The following is a 21,864-nucleotide window of genomic DNA, read 5'->3' on the forward strand; positions in this document are numbered from 1 at the left end:
ATGAAGATCACTGAACTAAGTAAGAGCTGTCTTTTGTTTTCCTTCTGATACAAAGATGTAAGCTCATCTAAAAATATCCACTTTGCTGTTAATAGATGCTGTCGCTTGGTGTCTGATTTAATGAGCAAATTTTAATTTAACTTATCTTTATATTTTCAATAAGCAACTCAGAAGCCCAAAAGTAATAGAAGAGTCACACGTTTATAGGATCATATTTATTTAGTAATATCTGACAAATAAGAGAAAGTAAAAAGAATATAAAAAAACCTGTATAATTTATATTTATATAAATACTTTAAAGGAGAAAAGCTGAACACATATGGTGACATTAGAAGGATGTATACATTTATGTTTGCCGCCTATCTTAAAGCCTGACAAATTAGATACAGGTAGGTAGACACATATATCTTGCTCATGAGTTTGCATAATTAAGGATAAGTTTGGGGCATGTCTGCAATCATTCTGAACACCCACAGAGTTTGTGGTATCTTGCCACCGCAGTCATATTGATTTCATTCTTCTTTTTCAAAATTCCACTACCAGCATATTTGAAAGTCATCAAAGGTTGTGATCAGGTGCTTTGGGCCTCAGTTTATAATCAGTAAGATGAGAAAAATCTCTTCTGACATGCGCTGCTTCTTCTGAATTAAGAAACTAATGAGCCCCACCCAGGCGCCTCCAGCATATATAAACATGGAGCCTGGTCATCTCTGTATTAGGGGGAGTTTTCTGTTTCTGATTAGGAAAGGAGTCAATTTGTCTGAAATGGAGCCAGTTTATGACACCAGGGCACTTAATGAACAATCATTCCATTACTGTAAATACAGCTTGTTTTCTACGTACACAGAAAACGAATCATCTCTGGATTTCAAGTTGAAGAGCTCTACGTTCCTTCGGATCTTGGAATTTGAAGTTCAGAGTTGAGCTACGCAAAAAAGAGTGCTCAACAGAGAACCCTTGGGTCAAACTTTAACCTATGGTGAGATACTTGTATGATAACACGCTCAGTATGACCTTGGACTTCACTGTGTCATTCATGACAGTGACCTTGTCTTGAAATTGCAACATGTGTATAACAACATGAGTGTAATGGGATACAATCTACACAGTAAAACATATATCTGATTTCTAATATTTACTTAAGTTTCATGTATAGTAAAACACCACAAAAAGGTAAGTTATCCCTAAGCACTATCCTGAGCTTACCCTGGTTCCAAGTTTACAGTTAATCATATCTTTCAATGAAAAACAGACAGATATAACTGACCTCACAGGACCACAGAAAATATATGAGACTCAGAGGTGGTTATTGATTCTTTGTAATTTTTCCTATATTCATTTGATGGTGGGTAGCTACAGTTTGCCTCTGTAGGTGTGTGTCTCAAGGGACATATTACATTTCCCCTCTGCTGGTGTTTGGCTTTAAGTCTTGGAGGAAAGACTCATTGTTATGAGGACAGTTGTTGTGACAGGTGCAGGTCCCAATGACCATCACTGGTTTCTTGATGATCTGCCCTGGGGAGCACTGGAACTCCACCTGGATGGTTTTGGTGTTGTGGGGGGTGCAGCACCGGCCATCGCTGCAGACCCCGCAGAACCTGGGCTTGTAGGTGTGCAGGCTCGTGCAGTTCTCGAACTGCAGGTGGATGGCTTTGAGTGACTTGGTGGTGCGGAGACACTTTTTCCCTTTCTGAGAAAGAAGAAAAGGAGTGAGGCGTGAAATGGCCACCGTTCCTCCGAGGGATCGTTTTTAGGCATCTGGAGTAACTTGCTACCCAATATCCATTGCTCTTTCTCCTTTGCTAATAGAACGTTAATTTTGTTTGAGCAATGTGGTCTGCTATAGATCTTTGCTTCCACAGACTTTCTGGGAGCTTGAGATGGCATTGTGACAAAGTTCTGGCCAATGATATGTAAACCAAAGGATTCTGGGAAATCGCCTGCCCTGCAGGCAGGTGCAGTTCTTAATTACATCCTGCATTCCTTTTGCTTCCTGCCTAGAATGTGGAAACCATGTCTAATTATGTCTAACCATCTTTTGACCATGTAGCATATGCATGAGGGTGGAAGCATACGCATGTTAAAGAAACCTGCTTTTTTCAAGCCGCCGTCAACAGGCTTTGGCATTGTTTTTAGCCAAATATATTCTTAGGTATTAAAAAAGAAAAAGGAAATCAATCTGGTATCACCGCAAGTCTATTTATGTTTCAAATAGTTTTTAAACGTTAACTCGTTTCACCTTACTAACAACAATCACTCATCCAAGGAGCAATCTTTCACATAAGTAACAACTTTTATAGATGAGTCTCCGAGGGCTGAAGTGCTCAGAAAACACCCAGTAACTGAATTTGTCTGACACAGAGCCCATTCCTTCTATGAGACTGTGCCCTCAGGAAAGACTGGGACAATGGGATTGAAGGTCATTTTCCATGAAGGCGTGGTAAGTGGAGAGCTTACTCAACGTTCCATTAGTACAGTTGATGGAGAACCCCAAAATGGATCATTTGGTAAGACACTGATTGTATGTTAATTTCCCACCTAGATTTCTTCACCTAATTTGTCACGATTCTCCACTGCTTCTCACTTTCCTAGACACAAGCCCACAGCTTGTGGAGTGATGAGACTTGGAATCTCTAAATAAGTGGCTTGCAAGCTTTCAGGGGGCATCCAGAATCATCTAGAGAATTTACCAAAACACACACTTTTGGGTCTCACACCCAGAGTCTCTGATTCAGTAGGTTCCATGCCAGCCCCCATAATTTGCATTTCTAACAAATTCTTAGACGATGCTTCTAGTCTGGGGCCACACTTTGAGAAGCACTTAAGCATTTAAGCGTCTTTCAGTGATAAGGAAGTCATGATTATTATGCTAGTATTTCCCTAGATTACAAACAAATTTCTGGGACTTTTATGAAATATATATGTATTATAAATGAATGGCTTAAATATAATCTCTCCCAATATCAAACTGGGTGCACGTTAGAAGAAAAATAAACATTTGGGTAAAAGAAACAATAGAAAAAGCAAAAGTTTAGAGTCATGACATAGAAGAGCCTCATTTAATAAACTACTTACTGTGTCCTTGACAATATTTAAAGGCTTCTTGTTTCTTCCTTTTTAATATTTAATATTTAGCATATGTTTTTGCCAACATCCAGAAAAAGGTACAAAGTCTGCAACATCTCTCTCTGTGTATATATATAGATATATATGTATGTGTGTGTGTGTGTAAGAGAGAGAAGGAGAGAGAGACACAGAGACAGAGATAGAGAAACAGAGAGAGAGAGAAAGAAAGAGAGAAGGACAGAATCAGAGGGAAGTGTCTCTAGGTTTTCATTCTAACTTGGTGGGAGAAGCATAAAGTTAGAACAGATCTCAAAAAGTCACATAGCTAAGTAGTCATATAATTAATGCAACCACTGGAGACTCATTTTACCAACAAACACAAATGATGTTTAATATTAAGTAACTATATCTCATGTTAACAGAGTAATCTATGCCCAAACTTTGCAAATTCATTCTATTTAATCCTCACGACAACTCTGAGGTAGGTTCTGTTAATGTCCCCATTATATACGAGAGAAGAAATTGAGGCTTAAAGGTTAAGAAAATCACCCAAGATCCCACAGCTAGTTCATGTGGGAACCCAGATTTAAAGCCAGGCTGTCTGGCTCCAGAGTTGCACCCGTAAGCATGAGATGAAGATGTTGCCTCAGTGGAGAGAGATGCAAATTTTTCATCACTAGGTTTTATTTTGGCCCTATGTTTGTTCAAAGCTCAATATACTAGTTCAATTTGGGTACTGCATTTATCTGATCTAGGGCTCTGCTCACAAGGCCTGTGATGTCATCAAGAACCAATCAGAGCTTCTGATCTGCATACCTTATACTCAGCCTTAACACACTGAGTTGATACAATTCCAGCAAAAAAGGAAAGCAATGTGCTATTTTATTTGGCACGTTACCTTATGCTGGCAAATGTACTCGTCGCACTAGGCATTTTGAAATACTGAAGATCACTCCCAGACACCCATTCGTTTATTCATCAGTGGTTGTTTATCAAGCACACAGTATGTCCCAGGTAGGCTGTTGGGATGGGTAAGGCAGATGTGGTACCTACTCTGTTGCTTCAAACAGACTGACCGTAAGGGATGTAGAAAGCTGAGCTCAGAAATGGCCTCTCTAAAATCAACTATGCTTGAACAGCGAGTAGCCAATTTTTTTTTTCTTTGAGTAGCCAATTTTTTTCCAGGATGAAATGATATTTGCCAGACTTCTCAATCGGGACAGTGTTATAGTTGTCTGGCCCCTCCCTCATTACCTGCTGTGAGTTGCTTGGGGATATTTCAGTATATTAAAGAGACAAGAAAGCAAACCCCTTTACAAGAGCTGACCTCAACTAGCATCGCAGTGACTTTCTAAAGCCCAGGCCCCAACGAGACATGGCCAACTCCTCTGTGATGGGAGGCTTCCCCCAGGCTCGTACCTTATCTGTCGGTGGCTTGGGCTCTTGGTCACAGGGCCGCACCATGCAGAGCCGAGTCTGCTTCACCATCTCACAGTGCAGATTCCTGTTGGTGACCCGGGTGGAAAAACCCATGCCGCAGCTCTTGGAACACGCGCTCCACTCTGTGGTCTGTTCAATGCAGTTGATACTGGAGTCGGAGACTGCCACTCCTAGAGTGGCTTCTGTCCTGTAGGCTACAGGATATATAAATAAAGACAGCACTGTTGAGTAAAACGTGGTGATGCGAAAGTGGTCCTTTCAACCATCCTTAGAACGAGGGTCTCATCCAGTTCGGTACCTACTAAATTTAGGTGCCCTCAGGGGACAGAACTGGATCTCTGTATTTATTTATAAACCCCATAACAGGTAGCTCGATGCCTGGCACATGGCTGGCCTCCAAGAAGTCTTTGTGGAATGACTGTCCAACTTGTTCTTAAGAAGCTTAGGAGAACTTGCTTTTCAGAAGCTTAGTGGTTTTAAGACTATAGCACAGAATAGCATCAACAACCATTCTGTAAACTGTAATGTTTTCAATATGCGATTCTGTACAGGAGAAGGGTCATGGGAAAATTTTAACTGGATGAGTAAGTAGAACCAACCAACTCAAAATCGTGCTGAAAGCAAGACTCTGCCTTAGGGAGGTGGGACTAGTTGTTTGGGTTCTAGGATATAGTCACTGAGACTTGATGACAAAAAGTTCTGTCTCAACACTTAACACGCATGGCTTGGGGCACATCTCCTCTCCTACCTGGCAGTTTTCCTATCTGTAAGTCAGGGCTGATCATTTCTGACCTCAGAAGACCTGTAAAGTTCTGCATACTGCCAGCATAAATAATCTGGGTGATTAATGGCTTCTAAAATAATCTCTACTGGACCTTGAGTCTTTGTTTTTCAAAAAAACAATTTCTTTTACAAGATAAAACAAAGGAAAAGCAAAACAAAGATCCTGAAGTGTCACTTGATCCTTCCTGCAGCACCTGGAAAGGTACCATTTCTCTGTGACACGTGTCCAGGGATAAGTGGCATTCTTCAGGGAGGCTGATCTTGGGAGTGCGTGCATTGTGTACAGAATCCAGAAAAGAGTGATTTTTTTTCACTTTTATTTTTGCAATGTTAATAGGGGTCTTGTAGGATCGACTAAAATATAAATAGTAGCCGTGTAATAAGACAAAATCAGCCTTATGGCTGTTTGATCTCAGTGGGCAAGCTGGACTCCACAACTGACTGCCCAGAAACTGAAGCCGGTTCTCAGTGCAAATCCAAAAGAGCACACATGCCTCCTGCCTGCATTTATCGTGGGCTGTGATCATTTTCAGGTATCCTGAGTTTCTCACCTGGAAGGGTCTGGAGGTCTCCCAAGGTCCCTGTCTCATTTGAATCACAGATCCACTTTTCACAGCACTCCCCGGGCACTTTAACTTTTCTTGGAGCTGGGCAGTCAGGCTGGGGCAGTAGCAGATCCTCTTCACAGCGGGGCACACAGCCAACCTGCCCATCTTGGCAGGCGCACTGGTATTTGCAGCTTGGCTGGAAGGTCTCTCCACTTTGGTAGATGACTCCATCAAACACACAGTTGTCTCCTTCTACCGCTAGGATATTGGGGAAGCCAGGCAGACAGGGAAGGGGAGAGAGAAAAACAAGAACACGATGCATTGGTGAAGCTGTGTAAGATTCACTGCACAGTGTTCCAAGCCCCAGATCATCCTTTTCTAGTTGAGGGCATCTGGATGCTGGTTCATCTCCAGGAGAGAGATGTCCTCATGGAGGCCTCCCAGAGCAAGAAGAAACCCTCACGAGCACCCAGTCCTGCCACTCATTTTATGGATGTGGAAAGAGGGGCACAGCCATGAAGTGACACTCCCAAGGCCCCCAGCTGTTGTTCCCAACGATAAAGTCATTTTGCAAGAAACTTTGATTCTGCTACTCCAGTAGCTCAGAATTAGAAAGAAAAACAGTGCACCTCACAGTCTCCAAGTAGGTTAACTGGTCAAACTGGGAAGAGCATTAAGATTCCTTGGCATCCCAGCACAATAAATTATCACTAGTTTAGATGAGAAACTAAAAGACTATTCCAAGCCCTCTTATCCAGGGAGGCTGGGACAGCCTCCAACTAAATGGGGCACCACGTGGAAAACTGATCCCCAATTGATTACGTTTCACCAGCCTGGACTGGCCGGTTGCCTGCATTTTTATTTCCCTCACAACCCAGACAGGAGTGACAGAGTCGTCTCAGGAGAGTAGGGGATGCTTTGGCTCAAACAGGACAATTGCAGGTGTGAAAACAAACCTGGCCGGCCCCAGTCAAGGGAACTGTGACCGTGTGAGTAAGCTCAGACTTCCATTACCCCCAGGCAGCCCCTGGAAACGTCCAAAGGAAATGATTTCACTGGCCCTTAACTGTTCTGCTCCCCGTCTATCTAGCTTCTTCTCCAGGGACGCAAGTGATGAATGCTTCTCACCTCCGCGGGCAGGCTTCCCTTCTGGCTGCTGGCACTCCCCAGAGCCCACGAGTCCCCAGACCATGCCTGGCACACAGAGCACGATAAACGTAACACCCACTGCGTCGCTGTTAGTATTTGCGCATCACCCTTTAGGGGTGAAGAGGGGAAGGAAAAGAGCAGGCAGCTCCCTAGCCGAGGGACAAGAGGTCAAGCGGCGGAGGGGGCAGGATTACCCATGCAGATGCCAGTTTGGGCGCTGGGGTCCGCTCTGCGGTCGCAGAAGAGGCCGCGGCTCTCCTCGCAGGGCAGCATCACCGAGCAGCTCTCGCCGCGCTGGCGGGCGCACACCAGGCAGCAGGAGCAGTCGTCCAGCACCGCTCTCACCCCGGGGGCGCAGGCCGGCGGCTTCTTGGGGCACGGGGCCGGGCACGTGGAAGGGCAGCGCTGAGTCGCAGCCACCTGAGGGGGGAGGGGGCGGGACCAGAAGAAGAAACCTCTTAGCAGGGACCATCGAAGGCAGAAAGACACGGGATCCAGCTGGGGCCGCCCGGAAAGGCCGAGTAACCAGCGACACCTTACGGGTGCGCTACTCACCTGTCCCACGAGATGCAGGAGCAGGAAAGCCAGGCAGAGGCACTGCTTGGGCAGACCGAGACTCACGCTCTGCGCACTCTGCATGTTCAGGCTTTTTCCAGCCGCTTTCGCAAAATAAAAAAAAAAAGAGAGAGAGAGAGAGAGACTTTCCAGGAGGGAGATTGGCTCCGCTCGCCTGGCTCCAGGTCGGGCTGGCCTCTCCGCCAGCGCCACCGCGCAGGTTTTATAGCGCGCTCCTGGGACGCGCACAAGCCGGTTGGCTGCAGCTCAGGCGGGAGGCGGGGGATCGGCGGGGTGGGGAATGGAACGAACCCGGGGTTGCCATGGCAATTGGCCGCGGGTGCTGCTCTCCTTAGGGCGCGGCCCCGGGGCCTGCGTGTGCCTGTGTGTGGCGACTGGCTTTTCCCAGAGCGCCGGGAGGGGCTGGGTGGAGGCCCGAGGCCAGGACCCAGGGCTTGCTGAGCGCGTGGGAAGGAAACGCCCGTTTCCTCCTGGAAGCTGTTGCGTCTTCCCGCAGGACCAAGACACCGCCACTCCCCAGCCCCAGCACGCTTCTCCCCCCTGACCGTTCCAAGCCGGGTTGCAAATGTGGGGCTCCCCGAAAGGGGTGCCTGATGTTTGGGACCATCTGTGAGGGGGCTGGCGAGAGGCCCAGGGGTTTAGTCATAAAGGAAGCACATGCAAGTTTGTCACGGTTTAGGGCACTCTTTGAATGTGTTGAGAGTAGGGGGAGGAGAGGGGAGGGAGGAAAGAAGAAACCGAGGAGGGAGAAGGTAGTGGGGCGGGGGTGGGGGGCAGGAGGGCGGTGGCATAGAAAATGTAAGAAGTCTTCATGTCAGGATGGGGGATGCTATTGGCCAAATGGCAAAATTCTTTTGATTCTCATCATTCCAAGCCTTGCTGGTTCTTAAACCCCCAGTTCTGCAGGTTTGGTAGAAATACAAGTAAAACATAGTGAAATGCAAACATAAGAGCCTGAAGTAAATAAAAACTTTCTTCCTGGTAGAGAGAAACCTTGCAACACCTGTTGTGTCCTGTCTCGTGTAAAACAGCACAGAATGCAAGAGCCTTTGAGAGCTTATAAGCAGGTTCAGCTCAGACATTGTCAAAACCTCAGCGAATTAAGGGAGGCACTTGCTTTACTTAGGCGACATTCTCCCATTTGGCATCTACTTTCAAAAAATGGCTGCTGTGACACACTTCATCTCTCATGAGAAGGAGAGCAGTTTGACTGCTCCAAAGGTAACACTGCTTGATGGTTTTTTTTTTTTTTTTTTTTAATGTCTTCCCTGTATTTCAGCTTTGCTGCTGCCTCTGGGGTAGCTACCCCTCCTTCAAGGGTAGCTGTGTCAGAAAGACACTTTTCCAAAAAATTATCCAGGCCTGTGATGTAACTCTAGGTTTTAAGAGGAAACACATTTCCTCTACGTCATCCGTCTCCAGCATGAAGGAACTCAAAGGCAGCCTGTGTAAGGGGCCAGGTCTGCCCCTGCAACACCTCCCTCCCCAAGATGAAGTCATTCCAAGCCCCTATTAATTCTGCTTTCTTTGAAATAAAGCAGACTGAGCAGTAAAGCTAGCTGAGAGATTGAACGATTAATTCGTGGCACGTCTAGGACACTCAACACACTCTTCAGGCTGACGGGCTTTGTGGGCCCTCTGGCCTACGGGTTCTTCTCCCTGGCTGCACCTCAGAATCAACCAGGATGTATTTTTGAAAAATATAGATTCTTGGCCCCCACCCTCAACGCATTTGGTCAGATTTTTCTGGGGAAGATTCTTGGTAGACAGCATATCGAGGCCCTTGGAAGTGGGACCTAGCTTTGGGAAACCTTGTTATGGAACTGCCAGGAGCACAACTATTGGGGAGACAAGAATATTGGCCAAGTGTTCAGAGTGTGAGTTGATAAGACCAGGAGAAACCGGCAGCATTGAGGTTGGGCTGATTCTTCTTGGAAAGGTGGAGGATGAGAGGAGACATGTAACTAACTTCAAGACAAGGAAGAAAATGTCACGTTACGGCTAATGTGAGCAGCCACTCGGGTCTCTTGATTGTTGCAAGTGATAGAAACTAAACTGGAGCTAGTTTCAGAAAGAGGACTTTAATGGATGGATGCTGGGGTGTTTCACATAATAATGGTGTGGGAATGGTGCTACTACACCCCAGAGGCAAATAGGATCAGGGCCTCGGGCTCGCAGGGCTCCCCCTCTCTATCTTGTTGCTTCTCTGTGTATCAGCTTTTCAGTCTGTCCCACCACCGGCCAGCTTCTTCCATATAAGAGAGATGTCATCCTTAAGGTCTCCCTAACAGCTTACTTGACAACCTTGTCACCATGGAAGGAATGTCCAGTCTGTCATCTACTATAGATGCTCCTAGATAAGGATAGCCACATTGAAACAACTGGACAAAGAAAGTGAAGCCATCTGACGACAACCTTGTCAGGTCATGCTTTGCCACCTCTAGGACACGATCTTTCCACCATGGAAACCTTGTCATGAAACAATCAGGAGCCCAGTTAACCGGGAGGCAAGAACCTGCCATGCTGGGACAGAGTTCATCCTCTCTGCAGGCCTGGCATCCCTTGCTTTTCTCCTGTTTCTCTCAATTCATTGAATAATAATAACGTGCCTATTTCTGTGTCTCCCTCTCCTGCCTGGGAGCCCTTGAGGACAGGAGCACATCATAGTCCCCAAAATACCCTCAGCACCTACTTCAGGGAGGGACAAGTGATCAGTTGTTCTTGGAACTTTTGAGACACTGCAGACCTCACTTGAAGTCTTGTCACTTGTCTCTGCTTTGCATAAGATGAGGTAAGAAAGAGCTGGAGGCTGTTTGTTCCTCTGCAGCAGGAGAGGCTAAGTTGGTCCCATCAGCCATCACCTGTCTGCCTCCGACAGGCACCTTCTTTCTCTTAGTCTTTCCCGGCACTAGGCGTCTAAGGGTGGCATACAGGCTGGTGATCGTCTCCTGTTTGAAATACACCATGTGTCAGTTGGGGTCTCTGGGGACGTCAGGGGACACTGTCATAGAGACTCTCCATGAGTTGCTTGGTCTCTGCTGCCAACCGAGATGGTGACCTCACCGGGTTATAAGGTGGAAGTACTGACTGACTGACTTTCTTTTATTCTTTCTTTCTCTCCTTCCTTTCCCTTACTCCAGATGTGGCACCAGAGCCTCACTTCTCCCTTTCTGTGTCAGACAATTGATTTATATTCTTATTCCTTATCAGTGAATGCTACTACATTTAGAGAATACATTAGAGAACTTCCTATATGTTATAAAGGTAAACTTTTTACAAAGGTTTCCATTGTTGTCATTTTATCTTTTTCATTATTATGAAAGATGTAAAATATATTGGCACTGACTTCTATAGCAGGCAAGAGAAATATAAAGCACAGAACCCCACCTTAAACATGAAACCAGTAAAAAGCAGTGACGGTGATGTTATCACCTCCAGGACAACTCCATCTCTCTCCTTTCCCCAGTGAGTACCTTCTCTGTAAGCTCAGACGTTCACCGTGTCTTCATTCAGCCACAGTTCAGCCAAGCCACACATACTTAGGTCTCATAATGTGCCTCATAAATCAGCCTCGCAGCTCCTTAATAATTTCGTTGCTCTTTTCTGAACTTCCTTCATCTGTCCCTTTCCTGGGGCCCAGGGAGTTGGTAGAACACAAGGTAATTCTGATTGTATGTTAGTCAGGCCAGCCCTACATGGTGTCCAGTTATATGGCTAATTTCAAACATACCCTCTTGCTTTTCTGACAGATCTCTTGACTTCTTGATTTTCCAGAAAAAAAAAAAAAAATGAGGGGCAGAGACGAAGCAGTGATGGGCGGTGAAACGTTAAATATTTAATGTTTAGTGTTATCCCCTTTGGAAACATCTTATTGCCCACATTTTAAAAATTTGGTTTTTAGTGCATTTCTTAAAAAAAAAATCTAGGAGGTTAAGTAAAAAAGCTTAATTTCAAGCTCAAAATTCTCTAGAAATGTGAGAAATAAGTTCATTTCTCCCACTGCTAAATGACCTCTTTCTAGAGAAATGGTCTTTTTGGGAATCAAATAATTATTTTAAAAGATTTTTGAACAGGAATGGAATCTATCAAGTTTATATACATACCATATTCCCAGCTCCCCGCCTCCCCCCGGCCCCGCCCTGAGGTGCCAGCAGCACCCTTCCATGCACCCAGCTGAGGAAAGTGGCCACAGCAATTCTTTGTATGTGTCTTGTCTTTGTATGTGGCTTGTGACAGCTGGGTGGGATGGAACCAGTTCTGCTTCATGGACTCACGTCCTTTAGATCAGGAATTAGTGTCAGAAACAAAGGCACGTACATAGGACTGGATAACAGATTAGCCTAGCCTCCCAAGAGTAGTCCGTACTGTTTCACGGTGGACCAAACACGTAAATGCTGGTGGCCAAGTGAACAAGGAAAAGCGAAGTAGTGTCATCTGAACAGGTAAAACTCTCAGTAACTTCAAATGATTGTCCCTGGAGAAAGGAAAATATTTAGATTCTTTTTTGGGTGAGTCGCTATTCCCAAATGCTATCTCAGGGTATGAAAAAAAAAATGTACACAGCCTTTCCCACTCAATCTCTGAAATCTTAGCAACAAAACTTTTAGGAGAGACATGACCACAGAGCTGTGTTGCGTTTGACAATGTGAATGCTCATAATATCCCATTCACTAGTTGATAATTATTTCATACTTCAGGCATGAATCAAAGATGAATGAGATGTTCTGCCTTTTTAAGGATTTTTTAACCAAGAGGGAAAAATGAAGTAAAACATAACTACCACGGAGGGCAGAATGTGGTAATCCTGTACATAAACATAGGCAAAGTCACATAGCAGCATAAAGGAGGAGGCAATTAATGTCTTTGCAGTGAGAACGTGGGTGTAGTGGAGGCTGGAGAGGGAGTGTTGGAAAAATTTTAATTCCATGTTCAGTGTTTGTCTTTTTACTAAACCATGTTGCTTTGAAGACTAAATGACATCAAGTTGGATAAAGCATGGATAAAATTTTGAATCCTGGATATATGATTCAAACAGAGACAGTGGAACAAAGGCATAAGGATGGGAAAATTCAGGACTTGTTCAGGAATCGATCTGAAACAGAGGAAGGTAATGGGAAATAAGTTTGGAAAAGTGGACCACAGCTGCCAACTCTTGGAAGAATACAAATGTCAAAAATGGTTTCTTTTTATCTATTTATCTATCTATCTATCTATCTATCTATCTATCTATCTATCTATCATCTATCTATCTATCCATCCATCTATCTCTATCATTTATCTACCTATCAGCAAGGAACTGCATGGATGGGGCTATATGTAGGAACATTATTCTTTAAGAATTTACACTTGATTACAGGAGGAGATGACTGAATATCAATGCAGTTAAGACCTTTTTGTAGCAGTTCAAGGACAGATAATGAGGACTTGAACTAGCAGAGTGGCAACAGGAATGGAAAGAGGAGTTTGGAGGTAAGAAATAATCTGCCTGCAGTGGAGCTCTGGCTGTCTGTGGAAGGTCCGGATAGTGATGGTATATGTATGATACCAGGTTTTGAACCAAGATAACTAAGGAGCTTATGATAGCATTGTGGTGGGAGCCAGATAATTTCTGTGATGAAACACCTCTCCCAACAGACTACCTGGGTTCAGATCCTTACATCTTTGACTACCTAGCCAATCTGTGGTTCAGTGTCTTTCTCTGTCTGTAAGGTAGGAGTGATAATAATTGTTCTTTCTTTCTAGGATTATTGCTAGGCTACATAAGATGATATATGGAAAGCCCTGCAGCCCTTCTCAACAGGATTCTGTGAGAAAATTAAGCCCTAACACCCCAAGGCATCCATTTCAGTGAATTAACTTTTCTTTTCTGCATCTTGAATGGTGTTAGCATGTAACACAGAGTATGGGGGAACCATGGGCATCTCAGAAAGAAGTTGGGGGAGGCTTATTATAAGGTTTGGGTTTAAGTTAGTTGATTTTAAGAACAATTCAAGGAAACTGGGTTCTGTCCTGGACTGGGTGCTGATGGGAAGCAAAGGTAATTCTGTGATTGGTTATCTTAATAATCTTTATTGCGGAGGCAGAATGAACAAAGCCCAGACAGAATTGTTTTTGGAGAAGAAATAATAGCTTCTCATGTTAGCGGGGTTGGTGAAGATTGGTCATTTGAAGGTTGCACAGTGTCTTTATTTTTATTTCCATCACACATGATTAGAAACTAGTCATGGAGAGTTTTCATCAAATGCAGATACTCTGTGAAATTCACCGCAGAGGAAACTCACAACCTAGTCGGTAGCAACAGTTGTCAGTAGTCATGGCTGGTTTTGTTTTTGTTTTCAATTGTATCCTGTGAGTAGCTTTGATTTTTTTCTTTGAGATTAGTAGAAGGAGAATTACCAAAGCAATGGTTTGCATGATTTATGATTTTGGATACAAATTTCCAGTTTGCTTTCTGGGAGTGTATCAGTTTGCTCTTCTGCTAGTGGTGTATGGTAATGGGATAAATATTGGACGATTTCCAGAAAATCAGTACCTTGAGTGACTGGGGTGATTTGTTAGAGAGTGACCTAAACCTTCAGTGCTTTGAGTGGTTCCACCTACCTAGCTCTCTGTCATTTGGTTTTACTGCTGAATTGGCTGGTCACACAAGGAGGGGTCATTCATATTTCTCCCTTCCCACACCCCATTCCCTTCTTCCCCCAGTAGCAGACCTCTTTTCCTCTTGTTGCTTGGGTTCAATCATTCCCACCAACATCAGGGCTCACTTTTTTTCTTGTCACCCATTCCTGGCCATTTTGTCCTCCTCATGTCACTGATTATGACTTGTGATAGTTCTTTCCTGTAAGTCATCTTTCCCCAGGTTAAATGGACAACAAGATGTCAGTAATCAAACTTCTTCTCTTTTCCATCGTCATTTAGGACTCTCCAATGTGGATCTGAACTTTCAAAAGAATCCCTTCTTGCTGCTGCCAGCCTGTGTGTGCCAGGTCATCTGTAACCAACTAGAACAGTGGCTCACAAATATTTTTGACCATGACACTCAGTAAGAAATACTGAAATGTTACATCATGAGCAAATATGCATAAATGCATGTTCATATTTATACATCTATATGTACCTGCCAGCCCCCACATTTATATAAATACATATCACACACATATAATTGTATGACTGAAACAAAAGTTTCACAAAGTAAGTATCTTTACCACATGCCTTGTGGTTGGATATTTGCTCTTCTCGTCTCTTTCATTAAAAAAAAATGCTTGTCATAACCCCCTAAATTAATGATTTAGCTTCTTAGTAATAGAGTGAGTGTCTCCATGATTAGTGGTTGGTGAGTGGTGACATATAGTAAGTCCACTCCTGTCTTCCATTTTCTCCATCTTAGAATTTCTTACTTTTTCTTGTCCCAAGAAATTTCAACTTGTTTGGCACAACTCAGCCCTGAGTCCAAGTATTCATTGCTCACCTCCAGATGCCTAAGTGAAAGCATTAAATTCAGAATCTGTGATAAATTCAGCCATAGCCATAAATTCAGCCATAGCCATAAATTCAGCTTGATCTAAGATGATATTTTCTTCCTCCTTGATTGAGTACCATCAGCATTTATTCTCGTAAATATGGTCCCATATTTTTGCCCAAAGCTTGGCAATTATTTTACTGATTGTAAATCAATACCTTACTCTTCTACATTTGACTTTTTCTGAGGAATGGGAGGTTAGAGCAGGAGGAGAAATGGACACCCTGGGCAAGGTTAGAATCTCAGGTCAGAGGGGAGGCCTGCCTTTATGTAAGAGAGAGAAAAAAAATCTTAATCAGACGAGGAAGGAGGAGTTCCTTCAGTTGCTAAGGTGGTTTTCAGAGGAGCCTGTAGCTCCTAAGCTCCTGGGTCTTCCCATTTCCAATTCCACTTACAGGCATCCAGCCCTTTCCTTTTCTCCAGGATACTGCCAAGCCTCCAATATTGATGCCACTGACAAAAAAATTGGACTTCATTTTGGTTATCTCAGTCTTGTAGCTAAAAATGGTGAGATTTAGCTCTATTAAGAGGTTGCCCCTTTTATCCTCTGTTACCCCTACAATGCTACACAAAGTGGGAACTTTGCACCCCCAGTGAATAGAAAGGTTCAATATTGAAACTGACAAATACCTTTTATCTATATACCGTGACAATTTTTCTAGTTTGCCATTTACCTTGAAATTTAATTTTGGTGATTTTTGGTGGACAGAATTTTTAAAACTTAAGTCAACAAATGCATAGATATTCCCTTTGTGGTTTTTCATTCAGGTAGTTATTTTAATTACTTAAAAAAATTTAAAACTTTCAACTGAAAATCTTATGGCTTTTCAAAGCTAATTTTTATGAAGTAAAATTGTACTTAGTCTGAAAATGTCAGCAAGTGCTTTCAGTAATATGCTTAAATATGTAGCTTAAAATGCTATTTCCTGCTTTTTCACATTTTCATATTATCCTCTGACTTTCTTCTCTGGAAGATGAGGGTTTGGCTTTCTCACATCACAACCACACATATTCCTATGCTTTTCTCCCCCCATAGATTTTCTTTGCCCCCATTTTTCCAATTTTTATCACAATTTATGTTTAAATAAATACTGTTTATATTGTTTGGCTATGTCAACTGAGTTACAGTTGACAAGGTACTAAAACTACATTTCCTTTCTTATATAACTGTTAGTTTTTTCTGGTGTTGCTAACTGCTTCCTCTTTTATTTTTTTTTTTTTAATACTCTTTAGTGATTAAGCTTCAAATTTTATGATCAAATTATAATATTCCTTAAAAAAAAATGGCCAAAACTTCCCAGTCTCCTTTTCTTCCCTCTTGGCTACATCTTACCTGGGGCCTGCATCCTCTTACTCTAAATCGGAGGGTTACTTTGCTAATCTACCTATCGGTTGTACTGAGACCTCCCTGCATCTGGGAACTCCTTTTGCTGCATTGCTGTGTTAGATCTTCTATTTTGTTAACATCAGGCTTTACTTTTTCTTAGTTTATTCCCTTATTTTAGTTTACCCCTTATAGTTCTGCCTTTTCCAGACCATCTCTTTCAGTATGCATTTCTTATAAAGATGCACACAAAGTGTGTGATCACTCATGTATTAAAATGTCCTTATTTTATTTTTTATTCTTGATTGGTAATTTCACTAGGCATATGAGGCTACATCTGTACTTTGAAGCCATTTCTCATTTGTCTTCCAGCTTCCAGTGTTGATCTTGAGAAATTTACTGACATTTTGATTCCTAACTTTCGTATGTGATATAGTTTACCTTCTTTCTCTGAAAGTTTTTTGAAAATTGTCTTTAACCTCAAGTTGCTAAAATTTCACCATGAATTTCTTGCTTACCTAACCTTATCTATCTATTATCTATCTATCTATCAATCTATCTATCTATCTGTCTATCATCTAACTACCTTGCTCCTTTTGATGTACCTTGGGCAATTGGTACACCTTCAATTTAGGAATTTTGGGGGTTATTATTTGATCATTTCTTTCCCTCATCTTCTCTGTTCTCTTCTTCTGGAATCTTTTAAGCTAAGCATAAAATCTCCTAGACTAGTGATCCAATTTTAAAAATACTTTCCAGCCTATTTTTTCATCTCAGTATTTTTGTTCTACTTTCCAGAAAGTCTGTACCTTGACTTCATATACTAAATCTTTTATTAAATTTTTTAAAAGTCAGGTTTATTGAGGTATCATTTCTATAAAGTAAAAGTTGCCCTTTTTAGTGAATAGTTCCACACCTTTTGACAAAAGTTATGTAATCATTGCTGCAATCAAGATACAGAACAGTTTTAACACACTTAAAAAAGTCTTTCATGCTCCTTTATAGTCAGCCTCTGAAAACCAAACTCTGAACTCTTGAACTCTCATCTGTTTTTTGTCCCTATAGTCTTATTTTTTTCCAAAAAATCATAGAAACAGTTTCCTCTTCAGAATCTTCAGGTAGCTGCCTCTTGTATTTTGTACAAAACTTTTAGTCGCACTCAGTGGGGGAGATAGGCTGATTGACTTTCTCCATGTTGGCTGTTTTTTTTTGTTTTTTTTCCTTTCTTCATTTATTGAAATGATCATATAATTTTTCTTCTTTAATCTGTTGACATGGTGACTTATATTGACTGATTTTCAAATGTTGAATCAGCCTTGCATTTGGAGATACAGGTCATCTGGTCATGATATATTTTACTTTTTTGGATTCAATTTGCCTATTTTTGTTGGGGATTTTCACAATTGTATTCATGAGAAATATTGGACTGTATTTTTCTTATTTCTAGTTTAATTATTTTTATGATTTTGGTATCAGGATAACCTGACCTCAGAAAATGGGTTGGGAAGAATTTGTTTGTGTCGAATTGTTATTATTTCTTCCGTAAATGTTCAGTAGCACTCACCAGTAACGCCATCTGGGGCTTGGAGTTTTCTTTGTGGGAAGATTTTGAACTACAAATTCAATTTTTAAAATTAGATGTGGGGATACTTGGGTTATTTATTTCTCCTTCAGTGAGCTTTGATAGTTTGTTTCTTTCAAGGAATTTACCTATTTCATCTAAGTTGTTGAATTTGGGGACACGAAGTTGTTCATAAATTCTCTTACTATCCTTCTAACTTCTCCAGAATTTGTAGAACTGTCTCCTCTTTCATTTCTGTTATAGGTAAGTTGTTTCTGCCCTCTTTATTGATCACTCTAACTAGAAGTTTATCAATTTTATTGGTGTTTTCAAAAAGTAGTTTTTGGATTCACTGAGTTTCTCTCTCTCATTTTTTTTTTTTTTTTCTGTTTTCAATTCTATTGATTTCTGTTCTTTATTCTTTCCAACTGCTTGCTTTGGGTTTAACTTGCTCTTCAATTTCTCGTTTCTTAAGGTTTTTATCTGAGACCTTTCTTGTTTTCTAAAATAAGCATTTAATGCTATGTGTTCTCCTCTAAGCACTGGTTTCGATGAATCCCATACATTTTGATTGATTGTGTTTTTATTTTTATTCAATTCGAAATATCTTTAAAGTTTTTCTTTTGACTCCTACTTTGACCTATGAGTTATTGAGAAATATACTGTTTAATTTTGAAATGTTTGGGGTTTTTCCAGAGAGCTTTCTGTTATTTCTTTGTAGTTCAGTTCTGTTTTGGTCACAAAATTGGTAAGGTTTGAGTTTTATCCCTCAGAATATGAGCTATTTTGGTGAATGTTTTGTGTTCGCTGGGAGAAAAAGAAGTGTTTACTTGTTTTAAAAATGGAAATAATTATTGAACTGCCTCAAGGGAGTTTTATGAGGATTAAATGAGGTAATACTTACAAGTGTTTAGGAGAGTCTGGCTTGTGGGAAGCACTCAAAAAAATAAAGTTAACTACTTTTATTGTTGTATTTGTTTTATTCTCCACCCAAGAACACAATATTATTTAATTTCTTTTTTTAATCCCTTTTGCAAGGTCAACATTTTCCTCATAAAAACCACTTTTGGCTTGTTAAATTTGTTTAAAGTATTTTGTTGTGGCTACTATTTTGACAATATTTCTAACACATTATTTGTTGCATATTTGACATGATTTTACTAAAATGTATCATTAGTTCTAATTTCTTTCATACATTTAAGTATATTGTAGTTTTAGTCAGATAATTAGACTAGCTGCAAATACTAATTAATTGTATCTGATATTTTTTGGACATTTCATTTGTCATTTCTCTTTCTTGTTTTATTGCATTGCTCCAAACTTCTAAAATAATGTTAATTATTGGGATAACAGCAGATGTCCTTGTCTCCTTCCTGACTTTCTTGGTAATTCCTCTAGCATTTTACCAATAAAGGTCCTGTTAGCTATCAGTTTGAAGAAAACTTTTAAAATCAATAATGTTTATTAAGTTTCACTGAATGCATTTTTGACATTTTATTATGCAGAGTTTTTATTAAATTATTTATATTGTATTTTATACGAATAAATTTCTTAATATGAAATCATCCTGGTGTTTTCAGAAAAGGCTGATTTGGTTATGGTGTAAATTGCTGGGTTAATTTGTTAGTTTTATTTATGATTTGTGTGTTTATATACATAAATAAAATGAGTTTATGGTTTTTTTCTTTTTAATCTTTGTTAGGATTTGATGTTAGTTTATAAAAATGAGTTAAAAACTCTCCTCCCTTGTATTGGAAAAGTTTATCTCTTTTTTTCTTTTTTTATTGAGGTATAGTTGATTTATAGTGTTACAGGTGTACAGCAAAGTGACTCAGTTACACACACATATATATATATTCTTTTTCAGATTCTTTTCCATTATAGGTTATTATAAGCTATTGAACGTAAGTCCCATGCTATAGCTATTTTATATGTAGTAGTGTGTATCTGTTAATCCCAAACTCCTAATTTATCCCTCCCACCATCCCCTTTCCCCACAGGTAACCGTAAGTTTGTTTTCTATGTCTGTGAGTCTGCTTCTGTTTTGTAAATAAGTTCCTTTGTATCATATTTGAGATGCCACATATAAATGGTATCATATGTTATTTGTTTTCCTTTGTCTGACTTACTTCACTTACTGTATGATAATCCCTAAGTCCATCCATGTTGCTGCAAATGGCATTATTTCACTCTCTTTTTAATGGCTGAATAATATTCCATTGTGTGTGTGTGTGTGTGTGTGTGTGTGTGTGTGTGTGTGTGTGTGTACATATATATATACACACACACCACATCTTTATCTAGTCATCTGTTGATGGTCACTTAGGTTGCTTCCATGTTGGAAGAGTTGATTTTGCCTGGGAATCATCTGTTTCTCCAAAGTTTGAAAGGGAACATGTAATTTTTGTAAATGTTTTCTGGAATTCAAGAAAGATTATTTTCCATGATTATAATATAGTACATATGTATATGTATTTAATCAACATTATTAAAATGATAATTAACATTGTACTTATATTATTAAACTCTTTCAGATCAATTATAAATTCCTATCTATATATTTCTATATAACATATTTCCTACTGTATCCTTATGTAATTTTCCCTTTCTTTCTATTTTGTCTGATATAAATATTTCAACTCCCACTTAATTTTTCTTCTTGTTTTTCTGATGTATCTTTGATGATTCATTGAATTTTAAACTTCTGTTGTTTTTTTTCATTTTTTAAAACTGTAGTATAAATGATTAACAATGAAATTTCCTGTGTTCTTTTGTATTTAAAGTAGCACAGAGTAATGATATTAGAGTTAATTATTTTCATTGATTCAATATTTTAATAGGTGAGATTCATACATTTATGTTTATTGTCAAAACTGACAAGATTTTTTTCTTGTGTCTCTTATCTTGTTTTGTGTTCTATAATATTTGTGCTATCTTGCTTTATTCTTCTTTTTCTTGTTTCTCTTTGTTTGTTTGTGATAACCTCAGCTTTTTCCTCAAGTGATTTAGGGGGTAGATAACTCACTTTTATTAGTCATTATCTTGAAATGAAAATGCCTATTTTATATTAATTATGTAGCTAAAAAGTGAATATTATTTATTTTCCCCTAATGAGATTGGGAATATATCTTTTTTCTAGTTATCAGTTTTGTTTATTGACATTTTTATATTACACACTTTTATTATAAGAGTAAATTATGACATTTGCATTAAGCTATGATCATTACACATTGTCTTTGATGATATGTGTAACGTGACTTTTAACTCTTTTATGCCTTGATTTCCCTCTTTTTTGCATTTTTCACTTCTATTGATGTCTTAGTTTTCCAGGAGGGATAAGTGAGTTGTCTGCTTGCTAAGAAACTTTGCACGTGACGATGTCCTTTACAGCTGAAGAGCAACTTGACTGGACACAGAATTCCTGCGTAACAAAACTTTCAGTTTCGATAATAACTTATATTTAAGGCAGAGCTGTTGCAGGTGCTAACTGTAAATTGACCCGTGTCATTCTTCTGTGAGAGAACTCTTACCATTGTCCCTCTTCTGAAGAGGGTATAACTGAAGGACAGAAAGCTTAAGTAACTTGCTGAAGGTGAAACATCTGGTAAGTGGTGGAGTCAGGGTGTGAACCCGAACAATTTTGTTTCAGAGTCTATACTCATACCCACTACGCTGCCAGAGTTGACTAGAAGGTCATTTGTAGATTATTCTCTCTTAGATATTTATAGACGTTAATTCATTGTCTCTTGGCTTTGAAAGCAGATACTACTGAGACAAGTCATATTTTTCTTCACTGGAAGGTAAATTATTTTTTCTTCAGTCGGCCTGGATGCAATATCAAACTATTGGTCTCTATGCTTTATATTTTTAAAGAACTTTTCTGTCTGTTCAGACTTAC

The 21,864-nt window shown here is 40.4% G+C and overlaps 1 protein-coding gene across 1 annotated transcript; it reads right to left on the reverse strand.

Moving 5' to 3' along the window:
• Positions 1–200: 200 nt before the first annotated feature.
• Positions 201–7,742, reverse strand: CCN3 (cellular communication network factor 3). Its single transcript, XM_010988425.3, has 5 exons — positions 7,542–7,742; positions 7,181–7,406; positions 5,841–6,095; positions 4,486–4,700; positions 201–1,690 (listed from the first exon to the last, which is right to left on the reverse strand). Exons 1-5 carry the CDS (start codon positions 7,623–7,625, stop codon positions 1,394–1,396), a joined length of 1,077 nt encoding a protein of 358 aa, XP_010986727.1. The 5' UTR covers positions 7,626–7,742; the 3' UTR covers positions 201–1,393.
• Positions 7,743–21,864: the final 14,122 nt, after the last annotated feature.

This window comes from Camelus dromedarius, chromosome 20, assembly GCF_036321535.1.
Source record: "Camelus dromedarius isolate mCamDro1 chromosome 20, mCamDro1.pat, whole genome shotgun sequence".
Classification (NCBI taxonomy): Eukaryota; Metazoa; Chordata; class Mammalia; order Artiodactyla; family Camelidae; genus Camelus; species Camelus dromedarius.

Excerpts from the sequence above, each read along its gene's own strand:
- CCN3 (XM_010988425.3), bottom strand. The coding sequence starts at position 7,625 with ATGCAGAGTGCGCAGAGCGTGAGTCTCGGTCTGCCCAAGCAGTGCCTC. Across the intron at positions 7,407-7,541 it reads TCCTGCATCTCGTGGGACAG|GTGGCTGCGACTCAGCGCTG; the intron begins GTGAGTAGCGCA and ends CTCCCCCCTCAG. Across the intron at positions 1,691-4,485 it reads CCAAGCCACCGACAGATAAG|AAAGGGAAAAAGTGTCTCCG; the intron begins GTACGAGCCTGG and ends CTTCTTTCTCAG.